Here is a 17,579-nt window from a genome sequence, read left to right on the forward strand (position 1 = left end):
ATCTAATTTACTAGTAGGTGCATCAAGAAACCAGCACAAACGTTTATAGTTTCTGTAAACAGGAGATGATCAATGAACAAGTCAAATACCCAGAATTTCTATAGGCCCCAAAATACATACCCACTTGCACCTTATGAGTTTAGAACCCGAACGAAGTCTAAGATAAAGGAATTTAAATAAAAGCCAAAGTTTCCATTAGGTGATTGTAATTTAGAGATATTGTATGCAGGAAGGAACATGATTTTGTTCCTGGATTTGAGCATATGAAAATTATTCTTGAAGTGGTGTTTATAATAGATCATAAATGTCTCTTGCTCATTTTGCTAATTGTCACGTGCAGTCCTTTTGACCAAGATAGCCCTTAGACTGATTTAAGACAGGTTACTTGTTTCTTAATGAATATGTTCTTTTTCTGCTCTTGTTGTTAGTAGAAATGTTAAAAATCTTAATAGTTGATTGAATCGTAACTTTCAATCTATATCTTGTTGTTTCTTCATGCCAGAGCCAAGAATTAGGCAGAATGGGGTAGATTATTTTATTGTTTTCTGCACTGTAGCAATTTTGTGGAGAAGATGTTTTAAATCTCTGAAGTTGTCAAGATGGAAAGTTTCACCAGAAATGAACTGACATCAAATAAAACATGAGTACCTGTATTTGGATGTTTTACCACATACCTAAGACAGACAGTGGATTATAAACCTTTCATTTATTAGACCATTTGGGCTCCATCTGTAGACCAGCATGTTGTTTCAGCGTCTGAGACAAACCACAGAGGATAGCCATACTTTTTGAGTGTTATTCTTCATTTCAACCTGTGTGTTTTCTGTGGTCAGACCTGATGAGAAAGCTCTTAACTCATTGTGGTATATCCAGATATGAACCAGTGGGTGGCAGTAGATATGGCAGAGTTCTAAATAATGTAGCTACCAATTATGGATGGAATCTAAAAGCAGAATGCTTGAGGGCATTTTTTGCTTATTTGTTTTAAAATGCAGGTGATTATTTTTCACACATTTTTCTGATTTTAGCAGGCATACTGAAGGGTAAATTTTTTAAAAACCATATATATATATATATATATATATAAACTCTTACTAAGTACCAGACACTATTTTAAGTGTTTTACTTATGTTAATTTTAAACCAACACATTTTATTGTTTTTTGAGGTATTTCGTCTGCTATAGAGTCATATTGTTATTCATTTATCCTATTTACGTTTACTAGTACAATAAAATAGGAAAAACATTTACTGGCAAATGTTATATTAAGCTGAGAAACTATTCAACTGCCACCCATTCATTTAAACAGATTTTCTTGTTGTTGTTTTATGTTGTGAGATATTCTGTATGTTGTATGTTGAGCACATCCTGCCAAAAACAACTGCTTTTTCAAGTGTCTAGGTATTTGCTTTCCATCAAAGCCAAATCTTTTGATGTTACCTCCCAGATTGAGGAATTTTATTGCGCACAGCTGTTAACTGTAGGTTTTCTCATAGATTGCTGATGTTACACAAGTGCTTTAGCAAAGTTTACTTTTAGTTTGGGGAGGCACTGGAAAATGTATAGGCATTCACGGTAAGGCTTGAAATACTATGTCGTTTCAGTAGAAATCTTGAAAGGCAAAGGCAGATAGTCACTGTTTTATGAAACAAAGTATCGGACCCTGGTCCAGTTCAGAAGCCCTAGGCTCAGGTTCACATACTTCTATCTACTAGTTATGTGATGTTGCTAATCTCTCAGAACTCAGTCCTCATCTACAAGATGTGAGAAGGTGGGATTAGATCAGTGGTTTTCAATCAGCACAGTGTGGAGCTTTATTGCCCCACCACGGCACCACAGGGGTTGACCCCAGGATAGGAGGGAAGTCCAGTGGTCTGGCCTCCAGGCCCTTCACTTCTGCTTCCACCAAAGCAGCTTTCTTAATTGTTTATTCATAATATACACTTGAAAGTGTGTGTGATTTCATGCGTAAGGCAGAATTCTACTTCTTTTTTTAAAAAAACTGAAAACCTTGGCATTAGATTATTTCAGCGGTCCCTTCTGTCCCTAAAATGTCAGTAATCCTAAATAACTAGAGAGCCAGGAAAGGAAAAGAGAAATCAACCATTTTCTTCAGCATGTAGATGGAATCTGGAGTATCTAGTATGTAACTGTGGGAGACTGGGTCCATTGTTCATGACCTTTTAAGGATTGTAGTGCGCTCTTTAATTTGGTTAATTTCATTATATCGCGACTGCCACCCACAAAGAGGAATGGCACAAATTTACTTTTTAAAAAGTATTGCATTCTTTTGAGAATTTACATTACCTCTTGTTTTCACTAAATGTCAGGACACATAGAGTAGCATTGAAAAGGAGCACTGAATTACTAAGTGAGATACAGGAGCCAGAGACTAAATGCTTTTCCCTAAACCTCAGTCACTAATTCACCATATTCTTCTGCCAGTGCTACTGTGTCCGGTGCTGTTGTTATAAATGTTGCTGAGTCTGAAACCCTTGTTTCTATAACTTTCTCTTCATTACCAGCTGGGCTGAGTTATAATAAGGATGAGATATTTTATAGTAAAAGTTAGAGAAGAAAAAAAACATTACTCCTTTCTAAACTTGATCGCCAACCTTTCTGTGAAGGGTCAAGTTGCTAGATGACTGTATTGGTTATGCCCACCTGAACGTGATTCTCCTTTTAAAAGCAAATAAACAAACAACCTATCTGTTTCCTTGGCTACTAGGAACCAGAATCAACATAAAAAGTGTCAAACCTCCTTAAATAGCCAGACCACTAGTTGCGAAGGAAGTGGTAGAGACAGTCTTAGCCAAAAACATGATCATGATATATTACCCTGCATGTGCCAGAGAAATGCAACGTGGAACAAAACAAAACAAAACAACAGGATTCTCCAGTTCTCATCCATGATGTCCTGCTTTTTTAAGTGGGACTTTTTCCCTCCTCTAATAACCATATGTCATAATGAGTTAGTATCAGCTCTTTTAAACTGGCTAGAGCCTGTCCAAGGAAAATACACAGAATGGCTGCCCTTTTCACCAAAAATATCTTTCATTTACTAATGTTGATGGAAGCACATTTAGCCGCAGCAATTTGCATGGCAGTTGAATTCTGTTTGTATAGAACAGCAAACCAGAGAATAATAAAGCAAAACATGAACATGCCAGTGGTGAGCAAGGGAGCGGAGCAGCCCTTCAGCTTTTTCCATGCCGATCGTTTGTTCTGATGCTGGAAGAACAAACAGCAAGTTTGCTCATTATATCCAGGTGCACTCATCACACTCAGGTGTCACAGCATTATGTAACGTCAACTGTCCAGAGGTCTCCCTGTGGACAGGTTCTGTCATCCTGTGTCTGTTTGCAGTAGAGTAGTCACTCCTCAGTGATGCCCAGTAGCCATATTTCATCAGCACAGGTTGATAACCTTGTTTATCATCCCAAATGCATGTCATTGAACAATGCACTTAACAAGTGAGCAATTGCATAGAGAAGTGATGTAGGCAGAGAAAGGTATTTGGGGGATCTAAGTTAAGTAGCAAAGGTAGATAAGCAGTGGTTAGGGAGGCTATGGGTATAAAGACATCAAAGCCCTGGTTGTTGACATCAGTGAACTCCTAAGGTAAGTGAGAGGAATACAAATGTGTGCATTTAAAAAATAACCATATGAAGAAGGGTACAATAAGTACTGAGTGGTACCAAAGAGAGCATGATATGATAGATGGGGTAGGAAAACAGGAGAGCAAGGCTCTAGTTGTGTCTCTAGCACTAACTAGGTAATTGCAGGCAAACCATTTGCCTTCTTTGAGCTTCATGTCTTCATCTATTTATTGCAGAATGAAATGTTTCACTGTGGAATAGAAAGTTCTTGCTAACTCTAAGTTCTCCAAGTTTCTGCATAGAGATAAGAAGGTTCAATACAGCCACATCCCCAGAGACTTTTAGAAATGAAAGCAATCCAACTACCGCTACTAAAGAAAAAAAATAGTGTTAGAAGTTCAGGAGTTACGTGGACTTCAGATAAGGGTGGATCTGTCCTCAACCAGCTCTCTGTTTCTTGGCTCTGCTTTCTTCTTTACCAGCTTTATTGTTGTACAAGTTCCTTTGACATAGTAGAAAATAGAGCCTTGAAAGCTCCAGGCTCATATAAGCTTGCAGCTTCAGAAGGAGATATTCTTTCCTGGTATCCATATCACTGCTGGCATTGCTTAGCTTAAATGCGCAGGGAGGTAGGCTGCTCCAACTGGCCAGTCTGGGTCATGACCTACTTTTGTGGCCAAAGAAGTTAACCCCTTGACTGATAGTTCACAGGAATCACATGGAAAAGAAGAACATGAAGTTGTCAAAGGGGAGGGATGTGACATGGAGACAAAAACAAAAACAGGTGTCTACTTATACTCTTGATATAAGCTGGGGTGAGAGTCAGTGGGGGTGAACGGAAGGGGAGTTTTGTATTTTAAATATCAATTATAGGAATTCCTTGGCCGTTTTTCTTCAGCCATTCAAAATCGAGCATCGCTATTGGTATCAGCTTTTTGGAAGAGCAGCATGACCTTTATGTATTTGAAGAAAACTGAGAACATGATTTTTAAATTGCAGTAATTCTGTGAAGCTCTGAGGGTAGACTGAACTCCTTTACAATATATATTTTATCAAATGTGTGAGTTGAGTTTGGCTGTATAAGAGATCCGATACCCATTATTTATCCAGTTAAGTTTTAGCTAAGGGGTTTGGTGTTTGCCATACCAAGTTGACTCTGGAGGAACAAGATCAGTTTTCTTTAATGGTTGATAGACCCCACTATCCACCATCCCAGCTCCACTGTATCATTAAGCAATGTAATTCATTACAAGGGGCTCAGCTCTGAGAACCTCCTGATATCCATAGTGGAGCAAAATGGCCATGTCCACATAGAGACGCAGTAGTGATCTTGTATCTCACAAGTACTTATTTTTTAATTTAAATTTTTTAAGTTGGACTTTAACTGACATAGAATATTGTATTATTTTCAGGTGTACAACTTAGTGATTTGACATTTATATACATTACAAATTGATCACCACTGTAAGTCTAGTAAACATCTGTCATCATGCAAAGCTGTTGTAATTTTATTGACAGTATTCCCTATACTGTACATTACATCCCTGCGACTTGCATGTTTTATTTACTTATTTATTTATTTTTGGCTGTGTTGGGTCTTCGTTTCTGTGCGAGGGCTTTCTCTAGTTGCAGCGAGCGGGGACCACTCTTCATCGCGGTGTGCGGGCCTCTCACTGTCGCGGCCTCTCTTGTTGAGGAGCACAGGCTCCAGACGCGCAGGCTCAGTAGTTGTGGCTCACGGGCCTAGTTGCTCCGTGGCATGTGGGACCTTCCCAGACCAGGGCTCGAACCCGTGTTCCCTGCATTGGCAGGCAGATTCTCAACCACTGCGCCACCAGGGAAGCCCCGACTTGCATGTTTTATAACTGGAATTTTGTGCCTCCTAATCCCCTTCACCTATTTCACCCAACCCCAGCCCCCTACCCCCAGGGACCACCAGTTGTTCTCTGTATTGATGAGTCTATTTCTGTTTTGTTTTGGGTTTTTTTGGTGTGTTTTTGTTTTTGTTTTGTTTTGTTTCTTAGATTCCACATATAAGTGAAATAATACAGTATTCCTCTCTCTGACTTATTTCACTTAACATAATACCCTCTAGGTCCATCTGTGTTGTTACAAATGGCAAGATTTCATTCTTTATGGCTGAGTAATATTTCATTGTATATATGTGCCACATCTTCTTTATCCATTCATGGACACTTTCTTACACCATATACAAAAATAAACTCAAAATGGATTAAAGACTTTATAAGACCTGAAACCATAAGACTCCTAGAAGAAAACATAGGCAGTAAGCTCTTTGACATCAGTCCTAGCGATATCTTTTGGATCTGTCTCCTCAGGCAAGGGCAACAAAAGCAAAAATAAACAAACTGGGACTACATCCAACTGAAAAGCTTTTGCACAGCAAAGGAAACCATCAACAAAACAAAAAGGCAACCCACTGTGTGCGAGAAGACATTTGCAAATGATATGTCCGATAAGGAGTTAATATCCAAATTATATAAAGAACTCACACAACTCAGTTTCAAAAAAACAAACAGTCTGATTTAAAAAATGGGCAGTGGAGCTGAATAGACATTTTTCCAAGGGAGACATACAGATGGCCAACGTACACATAAAAGATGCTCAACATCACTAATCATCAGGGAAATGCAAATCAAAACCATAATGAGATATCACCTCACACTTGTTAGAATGGATGTTATCAAGAAGACAACAAAAACAAATGTTGACGAGGATGTGGAGAAAAGGGAACACTTGTGCACTGTTGGTGGGAATGTAAGTTGGTGCAGCCGTTATGGAAAATAGTTTGGAGGTTCCTCAAAAAATTAGAACTAGAACTACCACATGATCCAGCAATTCCCCTTCTGGGTATTTATCTGAAGAAAACGAAAACACTAAATTCAAAAAGATATATGCACCCCCATGTTTACTGAAGCATTATTTACAATAGCCAAGATATTGAAGTAATCTATGTCTCACAAATATTGAAAAGAGTTGTACTGAAGATGGAATTACTAAAACTGGCTGTTGTTTTGGCCTGTCTGATATCCATACTTCCTCCTTTTGTTAATAGTACCCTGATGTTTGGAAATGGTCCTTTCTGTTCTTCATCCAATCCTTTTGGGATTATCAGTGAAAGTGCTTCATACTTTCCCCTGGCCAAGCAGTAGGCAAAAGATCTAAGGTAGTCTCATTAGCTCTTCTCCTTATGGAATTTCATTTTGAGTGGAGTAATGCACAGATTAGTGTTACCCAGTATAAAATGCTCATTAGTTCATGCTACCTACATCCCTACACCCCCAGACCAGTTGTTACTCTCTCCAGAGTCTGGATGCACTTTTCTGTTATCTATTGTTACTAGATGTATTGTATCGATAAGTTACTCTTACATCCTTCTAATAAATTCTGAATGCTTGCTATTCAGTTAGCAGCTGGTTGCTATCAGTTAGCAAGTGGTGCGTACCAAAGCATCCCCCAATTCCATTTATTCCATAGGTCATGATTCTCTGAGTTGAAGTCGGTACTGGGCTCAGCTGGGCAGTTTGACTGGTCTCAGTTGGGCTCCCATCTGAGTCATCCATGCTTCTGGGCATTTGCAGGCTACCAGTTGGGGCAACCTGCAGGGTTTCAGGGGTGGAAAGAATACTGGACCATATGTCTCTTGTCATCTGGCAGGCTGGCCTGGGCTTGTTGAAATGGTAGTGAAAGAGTTCCAAGTGGAAAAGTGAAAATGCATGAGGCCTTTTGGAACCCTTAATGCAGATTGGCACAGAATTGCTTCTGCTGTATTCTATTTACCAAATCAAGTCAGGAGGCAAGCCTAGATGCAAGATACGTGTGACCTCTTGATGGAAGTAGCTACAATGTCGCAGTGCAATTGAGTAAGGATGCAGAAAGAGGAATGATTGAGGGCACTTAATTTACCACACCCCAAGTTGGTTTCTGTACCATATAGCTAAAAATCCTGATGTGCCAACAAAAAACCCTTTAAAAATACACCCTAATACATTGCATGCTCCTGTAACTTTCTTGATGTAACTCTGATTATGGATGTTTTGGGAGCCAACATCAGCCGTCTGCAGACACAGAGCAAAAACTAACTTTCATCCTTAATCCCAGTACACTGTGTCTTGAGGGGATTGCTTGCCACTCCTCTGTATTTCTCTTAGCTGTGCAATCTCAAAGGGCCATCACCATCAATTATATCATCTACCAGGTCTCCTGAAGTTTCAGGATATTGCCTGCCCAGTTATGACATATACCAGCGTGACTTGGTTACCCACTATATTACTGCTTCCCGCTCCATCTAGTAACACTTGCTAAAAACATTGGCATTTGCCTTTCTGGGGTACATATTGAATTTCTGTGCGTTATATTTTCCTTTTATGCGGCACAGCCTCTTGGTAAGCTATATCAATCACAGAGTAAGGCAAATGCTAATGTTAATGTGCGCTGCTGTAGGTATTTCTTGCCAGTTTTCATCCAAGTTCTAACTCAGCCCAGCCCTCTTTAGGTTTGTGAGATCTAATAAGATCATAGCACAAGGTGGTATAGCTTCAGGCCGAAAATTCTGCTTGCCAAATTCATTTTCCTTTATAGCAAGTTCATAAATTAGTCTAGGGCACTGAGACACCATGGTTATACGCATGCATTTAGACAGAACTCTCTTCCAGCCACTAATTTCTCTGAGATGGTGCCAGACGGTTGGTCAGATGTAGCTTCAATGCTTCCCACCCTCTCAGTGTGAAATGATAATTAATACGAGTTTACAGTTAAGGTGGTGTTCTACTTCCATTAATAACACCCATTATTCCAGGGTGTTTTAATTTGGTTATAAAAATTACCTCTGGAGGTGGAACTTGGCTTGGGAGCTTATTTTAAGAGCAAATGGTTTGTTTCTATTTTTTTCTTTCAAAAGAAAAAAGCTTTTTTGTTTTTGTTGTTGTTGTTTTTAAAGAAAATTTTGTGTTGCTTTTGAGTTACATAAGCATTAGACCAGATTTCTAAAACATTGGTATGATTTTGGATTTGTAATTGAGTTGGTCTCATTTTCTGGTATCGCCACCAGACCTAGGACCACCCAGGGCTTCATAGCTAGCTTAGGTTTGGCAGAATCCAGATCTCTACCGCATCTCACCAGTTGGGATCAGAGGGCATTTCCTTCATGTTGCTTCTCACACTTAAACATCAAATTCTCTTTCCAGACAATGGTTTATACAAGCTACTGACTGAATCGAGTTTGAAAGTAAGAGGCAGTGCATTTTGACATTGTATTTTGATGGATATTTTACTTTCTTATTATAGATCTGCTGGAGGAGACTCACAGAAAAGATGAAGAAATGGAATCTCTGCAGGTAAAGTAAATTCTCCAATAGGGCAGGTATCTTTGGTTTAAACATTTGTTTTTACTCTGTTAGCCTTCATTATTGTCACATTCAGACCACTATGGCAAATGGAGTAAAAAAATAAATAAATAAAAAAATCTTTGAAACCCAAGTTGGAATTTGCTTCATTTTGGAAGTGTTTGAGAAGATTTATAATCTCTGAAAGCAGGAAGCCAACTCAGTCTCTATGCTACTCTTGAAAGGAACCTTTATTCCTTGGTGTAGCTTAGTGGGAACTGCATCATTAGGAAATGGAAGCAACATCTTTACAAAGTCCTTTCCCCAAAATCAGGGCTAATGAATGAGGATGAATTCATGGAATCTACATTTTCAAGTGAAGATCAAAAGTATTCTGACTCCATGAATATCATCTACTAATGACCAACCAACAATATTAACACATATGTTGAGCTTATCCTTGTATGCCTCTCCGTTCACTATGGATGTATACACATTTCTTGGACTGGAAAATTGTGTTTGAAAGATTGCACTAGAGTTTTAATTGACATTTCCATGGTATGAGCAATTGATGTTAACTTGACATCTGACAGAAGTTCTCTCTTCCTTTTACATTGGGCTAGCTTACAAATGGGTAACTCAAGTGTCTATCTTTATTAGGGGAAACAAAATCAGTTATACTCACATGACAGAACCAATTCACTTAACGTCACATTGGGGATTAAGAACAGTAAATACTTTGGACATTTAAAGTTCTTCCTGGGCCTGGAGCTGCAAGGCAAGACTGGAGAGTGATATAATGAGCTGACTTGAGTGCTTTAGAGGTAGAGATGTTTGCTTCTGGTGAACGAAGGATGGGTTAAGCAGAGCTCAAAGAGCAAGAGAAATGTTCTTTAATTGGGGATTCTTCTACTTGATGTTGTATCTGGTGAGAGAAAATTGTATAATTGATCTGAAAAATGATTAAGAGGAGTGTAGTTCTACATACCTAATAAAAGTAGCAAGTGATAGCCACAATTTGTACAGGTTAAATTCTTTTAACATCTTGTGCTGTATTCAGGTATAAAAAGAAAGTTCAGTCTGGGGTTAGGAAAAAAATCTCAAGTGTATACTTGCCCTGTCTATCTCTGAGAAATTAATGTCAGCAATGCTTATTGTTATAAAGAGCAAAGGTATGTACGTATACTAATTGTATATAGTGAGATGGTGATAAAGGCTTTTTGATGCATTTTGGTTATGCATTATGTTTACCATTGGCCCCAGAATACCACAATAAGAATAAGCATATTTATTGAGTACTTAGTACATATCTGGCCTTTTGAAATAGCATCATAAACTTTTTTTTACTTTATTTCTCTCACAGTATGAATGTTGGAACCAGAAATCCTGTTAAATTTAATAGCCTATGTTGTTTCTCGAATATTTATTAAGTACTGGCAGCATTTTCTACCAAAATGTCCATTGAGTGCACTAGAATGCACCAGCCAACTAACTATGGACGTTTAAACATATAGAGTATCCAATATGATGTCCAGCAGCAGAAGAGTTCAATGTTGGCACTTTGTAGTGGCAATTAGTGCCTAATACTAACACCGTTAAGAACAAAGAAGGAACTTAATACCTCTCAGAGTGTACAAACGTGCAGGTTCACATCACACAAAGCCTTGTATTTTAAAGACTAGAGGAAAATCCATCGAAAAGTACCTCCATTCCTGAGTTTCCATATTCAAATATAAATATTACAGGTGATATTTTTGAGAAGATTATTAAAGTATATAGGTAGAAGTCTTTCAATCACAAAATAGAATTTTGGGGAGAAAAAGAAAAAATAGTTTTTTAATAATTATAGCACTAAGTACTGGATATTGACCACTTTGAGTTTTAAGTCTTGGCTCTGCTTATGATTCACTAGGTAACCTTGAGTAACTTTGCTGTGCCTATTTTCTCATCTGTAATATAAAATCATAAAACTGTCTTCCAGAAGTGTTTAGTGTGGATTAGATTATCCCAGAAGGGAGAGCTAAATATTTCATTCCAATTTACAGTGTTATTAGCAAATCCCCATGTATCCAAATTGAAGTCAATTTTATTCACTCATTATCATCATATAATTATGTATAACAGCCATTCTACATTTAATGTTATCCTCCTTAAGGGTAGGGGGTGTTTATTTATCTCTAAACACTTCCCAGTTCCCTGTAAATAAAAGGTGCTCCATTTACTCATTGAACAAATATTTATTGAGTACCAGTTCTGTGCAAGGCACTGTACTGGGCAAGTTGCTTATGCTAGATAGTTTGCTGCCCTTTATACCAGAATTAATGAAAAAGAATTTTAAATAGATGTTTATAATAAAATATTGAAAAATGATATTAGAGAGGATGTATACATCATTGTGGGAACATATAACAGCACCGATCTTTGGTAGAGATACGGGTAGGTTGGGTGCAAGTATAGGGGGTTGAAGGTGGGTAGGATGAGCAGGGGTGGAGTGGCAATCCAAGTGGGCTTCCCAGACGAGGCCAATATTTAAATGATAATCAGGAGTTAGCATTGGGCGAAAGATATGGGAATGCCTGAGGAAAAAGCATCAATTTCATGTTTAAGGAACTGAAAGAATTTCAGTGTGGTGGAGTATAGTGTCTGAGAGAGGAGAGGCAAGACAAGAGTTTGTAAGGTAAACAGAGGTCTAAAGGATCTCATAAAGGAGTTGGAATTTTACCTTTAGTATATGGGAAGCCAGTAAAGGGTTTGAAACAAGAGAACAATGTGATCAAATTTTCATTTTTAACAAGTAACTGGCTATAAAGTCTAAAACCATTGGGGGCAGGCAAGATTGAAACCAGGGAGACCAATTAAGCAAGTGTTCGTGAGAATGTTGGCAAGAGATGACAGTGACTTGGATTGGGTGGTAACAGAGTGTGTGAAGAGGAACGGGTGATTTCTTAGTATAATTTAGGATATAAAAATTTAGGGAACTTTTAGATCGTTAGGAAGTATAAAGAAAGGAGTTAAGAATGACTCTTAGGTTTCTTGATGGGCAGCTTCATGGATGGCTGTGTTAGGCCATGAGATAAGGGGAAGTTGATTAGTTCAATTTTATGGTATTCTGAGTTTGGGTGCCTTGAAACATCCAGGTGGCAATGTCCTATATTGAACTGGACATGCATAATTTGGTGTCATCAGATCTGGTCTCTGTATCATATAGAGATGATACTAAAAGTCATAGGAGTGGGACTTCCCTGGTGGTCCAGTGGCAAAGAGTCCACCTTACGATGCAGGGGACAGGGGTTCGATCTCTGATCAGGGAACTATAGATCCCACATGCCACGGGGCAACTAAGCCCGCGTGTCGCAACAACTGAGCTCACATGCCTCAACGAGAGAGCCTACGTGCCGCAAACTACAGAGCCCACACGCCCTGGAGCCTGCACACCACAGCTAGAGAGAAGCCCATGCACCACGACAAAGAGCCCGCATGCCTCAACGAAGATCCCGAGTGCCGCAACTAAGACCCAACACAGCCAAAAATAAATAATAAATAAATCTTTAAAAAATAAATAAAAGTCATAGGAGCAATGAGAACTCCCAGGGAAGTATGTAGAATAAAGAAATGAAAACTTAACCCTGTGGAACACCAACACTTAAATAACAGGCTAAGGATGAAAATCCTGCAAAGGAGTCTAAGACCTAAGGAAAATAAATTCTAGAGAGCATAGTGTCGTGAAGCTTAACAAATAATATTTCAAAGGGAAAATAATCAGTAAAGCTGAATAAATATTTGTTTAATCCTTGAATCCACTTAGCTAAGGGGTTTAGGTTTGAAAATAAAAATTTATTTTAAAATAAAAAATTGTAATTTCCTATCATATTTATGAAACAAATCATTCACTTTTGTAAATATCCACTAGGTAGCATAATGCTTTTCCATAGTAGGTACTCATTAAATTTCTGTTGACTAAGTAAACAAATGAATACCACCCTGCTGGTCTCTTATTTGCACAGCACCTATTCCTGGTTCTCTTTAAGGTCTACCCATTAAAAAACAACCACCATCCCTGTCCTAGAGTTCATTTTTGTTTAAAAAACTGGGGGGCGACTTCCAAGTTCTATCATTCCTGTACACATACATACACACAAACACACACATACAGTTACTTTCACTCTCCCTCCTTCTCTCTATCCTGTTCTGCTCTCCCTCCCTCCATGAATGTAGTATTGAAACAAAAGGTCAGTAAGTGAGTAATTTGTGACAAGTGGTAGGAATGGGTGGGGACAGAAAAGGATAAAATGGCGAGGGTGGGGACAGCAGCAGAGGGGAGGGCGTTTTCAATCTTCAGAGGAATCACAAGCAATGGAGACAAACATATTGAGTGATTTTTACAGTACAGCTGGTAATTACCAAAATTCTTCACTGGAACTTAACATCGTCTGGCTTGTGTGTGTGTGACATTCATTTGCAGTTACATTGTGTGCTGCTCTTCTTAAAAACAAAGTACTGTCTTTGACTATAAGTGTGTGGCACAGTATCACAGTCCTATTTGCATATGGGTTTGAGGTACATTGAAACAAGCAAATCCCTTCTTTAATCCGCTGCAGATCAGCTGAAACATTTTAAATAGACACAAAAGGTAATCCATTTTTCCTCACTTTAGTTGAAAAGTATTCAGTGACTGACACCTTACTTGTGATGGCTGCTAGTGGTAGGGTTGCTGTTGTTTTTGGTTTTATTTTTTAAATTTCCAGCCTACCTGGCTCACCTTTCATCAATTTCTTGCTTTCCTTCCCCTGTGTCACTTTGTGAACCCCAGAATGCAAAGCACACCAAAAGAGTATCCTGCTTCGTTATGAAAAGCTTCAAAGTGCTACCTATGACAGTCACTTAACAGAGTGTCTGGAATATACATGTGCCCTTCCTCTTCTGCTAACTTACCGTAATCTGGCTTTTGGTTTTATTTTAAATGAGATAAAAATAGATGATTATGAACACGATTTTTCCTATCCTTTTTCCTCTTTTACTAGGCCATCTTTAGGTCATTTCGAGGCAGTATTCATATATATAAATTGGGGACAATAATATTGCTGACTTCATAAGACTGTTGAGAGGATTAACTATGATTAGAAATGCATAAACCTTGGTATCTGGCAGGTCCTCCATAAATATGAATTCCACACGCAGACTATTTAGTTACACCTACTATGTACCAGGCATGCTGCATGCTCGGCATTGAAATAGTAAACATCCTTGCCTTCATGAGACCTGCCCTCGTGGAGCCACTCCCTCACCGTCTCCTTTCCTCCCCTTTTCCCTCCCTCTTCCTCTCCTCTCTTCCTCTCTCTTCCACTAGGCAACCATGATTTTACTAAAGGAAATGTTACATCTTTGGATAGCTACTAAATATAATGAAAGAGTGAAAAAAGTCACAATATGGCAGTAATGAAATTGACTATGTGGGCTACATATGAATATCAGCCTCATTATTTTAAGAGGAAAAAGGGAACATTTTAATTGTAGTATCTATAATCTAAAAGTATTTCTGGACACTTTCTTCAGTATCAGTACTTTCATTTAAAATGAGCTGAATCCTTCATTTAAGTTTTTAAAATTGGGTTTATGTTCTTTAAAAAAGTAATTTTTTTTCAGAGACATTTCAGAAGCTATGCCCTTGAAGGACATTAAGTGGCACTATCGACTTGTTGTTTTTCAGATGACTTGTAATTATGTTTAATTTCTGTCCTAGACAGCTTTTTAAAAAAAATATTCTGAGATCTTCCATTTGAAGGATTTTAGCTTTTTAGAAATGTTTTGGGAGTGGAGGGTCAGGTGTTTGATTTTTGTTTTTGTCATTTAAATAGTGCTTAGGTACAAGCATCTGAAATGAGCTGGAAGGAGAAGATAATCTTTTCCTCAGTCATTACTTCATTTCAGCTACTTATAGAGCAGCCTATGGCAGTGTGGTGTTTTGAAGAAAAAAATAGAACTCGAATTTCTTAGTTCTTTTGGAACAAGTCTAATAAATATTAACATAGGTGTGTTACAGTATGGAAAAGAATTCCAGTGCAGAGCTGGCAGTCACATCGTTGGAGATAAACTAGGCAAGAAAACCCACCAAAGACAGAAAACTGACATGGGCAAATAAATTGCCCTGGCAGAGGCTGACAGTGTAGAACATTATCTGCTCAGAAACCCCGGTAGATGGCAAGTCCTCCCCTAGTGAGCAACCGTGGGATAAAGTGGGCTAGTGACAGACCAACTGGGTAGTCTCTGTGGCTTTGCTGTCAGTCACTTCTGCCTGACTGTAGAATGTCCAGACCTGAATTTTCAAACTAGGTAGTGGTTTGGGGAATTCAGAGATTGTGGGTAGGAAGCAGGGATGGGGTAGCTAAGAGTCCCTGAGTTACTTTAGAAGGGAAAGTGAGGGTGATGCGGGATGCTGTGTCCTAACACTGGATCTCCAGAAGAGTTGAAGGATTAGTAAAAGAGATTCTTAAATTTCCCCAGAAATTCTCATTAGCTTGGGAGATACTAAAGTATGTTTTTAGAAGTGCCAGTTTGAATAAATTGATGAACTGGGATTGACTCTTTAAGGCTTTATTAAACTGGAAGGTAAATGCCATATCCTGCTCACCCCTCGGATAACTCCTGAGAGTTATAATGGAACGTCTGTAATTCCAGAAACAAAAATGTAATGCATATGTACTTATTCTTCCCAAGATGCAGTCTTCAAAATGTAGGCAAATCTCTTTGTATCTTTTTCTTTGTCTGATGTATGATTAAAAAATAACGGTCCTGGGCTTCCCTGGTGGCGCAGTGGTTGAGAATCTGCCTGCCAATGCAGGGGACACGGGTTCGGGTCCTGGTCTGGGAAGATCCCACATGCCACGGAGCAACTGGGCCCGTGAGCCACAATTACTGAGCCTGCACGTCTGGAGCCTGTGCTCTGCAACAAGAGAGGCCGCGATAGTGAGAGGCCCGCGCACCGCGATGAAGAGTGGCCCCCACTTGCCACAACTAGAGAAAGCCCTCGCACAGAAACGAAGACCCAACACAGCCATAAATAAAATAAATAAATAAAATTTGAAAAAAAAAAGAAAATGCTCCCTATTAAAAAAAAAAAAAAAAAAAAAAAAAAAAATAACGGTCCTAAGCAATGACTTAAAACATGGGCGATTATAGGGGATGGAGGGTTGGGCAACACTTTGCCCCTTTCAGGGCTCTGTGACTTAATGGCTCATAAAAATCTCCATTTTCTCAGAAGGTGAAGAGGCTTACCAAGCCTTAAATTTGCTATGAGTTCTCAGCAGAGATAAAACGTTAGCAGTCTGTATTAGGGTCAAGCAGGGTCTCAGCCAATTAGATTTGCACACTTCAATTTACTATGTCAAGAGGCCTCAGGAGAGCAGAGAACCAAGATCAGTAAAATAGATTCCACTTGAAATTTTAGTGATCATTAAATTTTATCACCCTCTTTCACCTGAAATTTGCAACTTAATTTTAATTCCAAATTTATGACAATAAAAATGGAAAATAGAATACCCTGAGAGTGAAGTATTCTTGTGTCTGAGTGTATGGAAGTTGATTGACTAGATTGTTTTCTTTTGAGAATAAAAAATATAAAGCTGTGGCTGGTTTTGTTTATCCAAAGGGATGCAAAGCAGAAGTCCTAAAGATTCAGCAGTCTCCTTGAATCAAGCTTCTTAAAAGGCTTCTAAAAAACAGACGCCATTTGGAAACATTTTAAAAATGCAAAGACAGAGTGTAGTCTTTGAACTCAAAAGCCCAGATTTTACCCTGTGACAGAAGGTTTACTAAAAACTCAGTAGTGAAAATGAACTAAGTATGTGTTACAGATTTTGTAAATTGCTGCCACAAGGGGGGAATTTATTTTATCTGTCTCCATACACCATCCCTTTTGCAGTCGACACCATAAAAAGCAACACTTCCAGAAAACATCCCCTGGTACCTTCATCAGAGTCCAAGCTCTGGTTTCCTTGGGCACTGGGCCTGATGTAAAGAACAACTTGCGTTTTCTTGTGAAAAATGAAAACCATCTAAGCATGTTATGACGTTTTGCAAGTGTTGAGCTTGTCTGGGAGTTTTTGCCATGTTTCCAGAGTCAACTGTGGCCTTACGATTTGGGGCAATTTCATTTGGGTTGCATTTTGAGTGATCATTTCAATACCATGCTCCATAACGTGTATCTGCTTGTTCTTCTCCTGTCACATCCCTGAATGGGCCTCAAACTTTGGACAACTAACCATGTGTCTTAGTCCCTTCGGGCTGCTATGACAAAAATACCAGAGACTGAGTGGTTTAAACTAGAAACGTTTGTTTCTCACAGTTCTTTTTTTATAAATTTATTTATTTTACTTATTTTGGGCTGCGCTGGGTCTTCGTTGCTGCGCTTGGGCTTTCTCTAGTTGCGGTGAGCAGGGGCTACTCTTCGTTGTGGTGCGCAGGCTTCTCATTGCAATGGCTTCTCTTGTTGCGGAGCACGGGCTCTAGGCACGCGGGCTTCAGTAGTTGTGGCTCACGGGCTCTAGAGCGCAGGCTCAGTAGTTGTGTCACACAGGCTTTGTTGCTCCGTGGCATGTGGGAATCTTCCCGGACCAGGGCTCGAGCCCATGTCCCCTGC

At 39.0% G+C, this 17,579-nt stretch overlaps 1 protein-coding gene across 5 annotated transcripts in view; it reads left to right on the plus strand.

Annotated features, from left to right (window-relative positions):
- The window catches only part of CEP128 (centrosomal protein 128), a gene marked incomplete at its 3' end in the record, with an annotated part of 432,096 nt that overhangs the window by 347,950 nt on the left and 66,567 nt on the right, over positions 1–17,579 (plus strand). For all 5 annotated transcript variants that reach the window (XM_082451219.1, XM_082451220.1, XM_082451221.1 and 2 more), the window contains one exon: positions 8,907–8,956. In XM_082451219.1, coding sequence (XP_082307345.1) covers positions 8,907–8,956 — 50 coding nt within the window. The remainder of the gene's footprint in view (positions 1–8,906; positions 8,957–17,579) is intronic.

Source organism: Balaenoptera physalus (genome assembly GCF_965194825.1).
Source record: "Balaenoptera physalus genome assembly, chromosome: 2".
Taxonomy (NCBI): Eukaryota; Metazoa; Chordata; class Mammalia; order Artiodactyla; family Balaenopteridae; genus Balaenoptera; species Balaenoptera physalus.